This window comes from Otolemur garnettii, unplaced genomic scaffold, assembly GCF_000181295.1.
Source record: "Otolemur garnettii isolate 467f Iridium unplaced genomic scaffold, OtoGar3 scaffold00134, whole genome shotgun sequence".
Classification (NCBI taxonomy): Eukaryota; Metazoa; Chordata; class Mammalia; order Primates; family Galagidae; genus Otolemur; species Otolemur garnettii.
Window position 1 is genome coordinate 3606369 of NW_003852529.1, and position 1806 is coordinate 3608174.

The 1806-nt window shown below is 49.0% G+C and overlaps 1 protein-coding gene across 2 annotated transcripts in view; it reads right to left on the minus strand.

Annotated features, from left to right (window-relative positions):
* The window catches only part of DPP3 (dipeptidyl peptidase 3), a 26053-nt gene continuing 24247 nt past the window's right edge, over positions 1-1806 (minus strand). For both annotated transcript variants that reach the window (XM_023518343.1, XM_012810473.2), the window contains exon 18: positions 1-578. In XM_023518343.1, coding sequence (XP_023374111.1) covers positions 406-578 — 173 coding nt within the window. In that variant the 3' untranslated portion in view covers positions 1-405. The remainder of the gene's footprint in view (positions 579-1806) is intronic.

The following is a 1806-nucleotide window of genomic DNA, read 5'->3' on the forward strand; positions in this document are numbered from 1 at the left end:
TGTGGTTGTTGCTAATATTTACTTTTCTGGTTATAAAAGTAACACATGAAGAGCATTGGATTTGGTGAGAATGTTTGAGCCCTGATTTTGTTACTACCACCTGGGGAATCCAGACAAGTCACTTGTCAAAACTGTCATTTCCTCATCTGGGACACAGGACAGGGAACCCCGTCTTGCCCACTCCACAGACCAAAGTGCAGAATGAATGAGATAACAGAGGAAGCACTTGGTAAACTGGATAGTGCTGACAAAGGGCAGGGGTCAGTGTCACCACCCTCAGCTGAGGTAGCACCAAGGTCTGAGCTCCTGCCACCCCACCTCCCACCCCTAAATACACACACAAATGGAGGGCCACGTGCAGCCTTGGTTTGATGGAGCAGGGAGAGGAGACCACAAATATCTTCCTCAAGCCTGGCCAGACAGGGCCTTCCCAGGGCCTCTCCAGAATCGGGCATCAGCTGTGGCCAGCTGGGTGAGGACCTCCTCCAACTCAGGCCCATCCTCTGGGAAGCGCTGGGAGAAGGATCGGATGAGGCCAGCTGCCGAGGCCTCGTATTCCAAAAGCTGCACTTCGGAGCCTGGGGAGGGGGTGGAGAGAAAATAGCAGCAGGGAAGGTGAAGAGGAAGCAGAATGGTAACAACAGTTATAACAATCATAATCCCAGGAGCAGCTAGTTCTTGTGCCAAACATCATGCTCATATGCTTTAGACTAATTATCTAGTTTAATCCTTACTATGATCCTATGAGGAAGAAAATGCTATGGGGGTTATTAAATGAATTGCTGCTCTCACAGCAGGTGCCACACCAGGTGAAATGGATGGAGTCTTTGGCCTCCTGGAGTTTGTGGCCCAGCCAAGTGCTTCATCTGAAAGGAACTGTGGTAATGACATACAGTATGTATTGAGTGGGTGCTCAACAAATGCTAGCTGCTCCTAGCACGCTGCAAGGCTGAGGTAGAAGGATCACTTGAGCTCAGGAGTTCAAGACCAATCTGAGCAAGAGTGATACCGTGTCTCTTCTAAAAATAGAAAAATTAACTGGGTGTCCAAAGTAGAAAAACTAGCTAGGTGTCCTGGCAGGCACTTGTAGTCCCAGCTACTTGGGAGGCTGAGGCAGGAGAATCACTTGAGCCTAAGTTTGAAGTTGCTGTGAGCTATCACAGCACTCTCCAGGGCAACAGAATGAGACTCTGTCTCAAAAAACAAATAAACAGGGTGGCGCCTGTGGCTCAAAGGAGTAGGGCGCCAGCCCCATATGCTGGAGGTGGCAGGTTTAAAACCAGCCCCGGCAAACAAACAAACAAATAAACAATAAAACAAATATTGCCACCAGCATCACTATCCCTGAGCCTATTTACTCATCTGTTAAATGGGGCTATTCCAATGGTCCCCTGAAGACCCTGAGCACTCCCCTCAAATACACTCAATTGCCCTAGCCTATCACAGCACCTTGCCATGTTCTGTGGCACTGCCATGTGTATAGCATCAAAGGGAACAGGTGTTCAGGTGGCCGAAGTTTAAGTCCTAGCTCTGCTGCCTACAACTATATGACCTCAGGCAAAGACACAGCCCCTCTGTGCCTTATTTTCTAGCTGAAGAATAGGGATAATAATCATTCTCCCAACTCAGTGCCTGTACCTCAGTGTTTAGGGTGCCAGTCACATACACCCAGGCTGATGGGTTCGAATCCAGCCCAGGCCTGCTAAAAACAATGACAATTGCAACCAAAAAATAGCCGGGCATTATGGCGGGCACCTGTAGTCCCAGCTACTTGGTAGGCTGAGGCAAGAGAATCGCTTAAGCCCA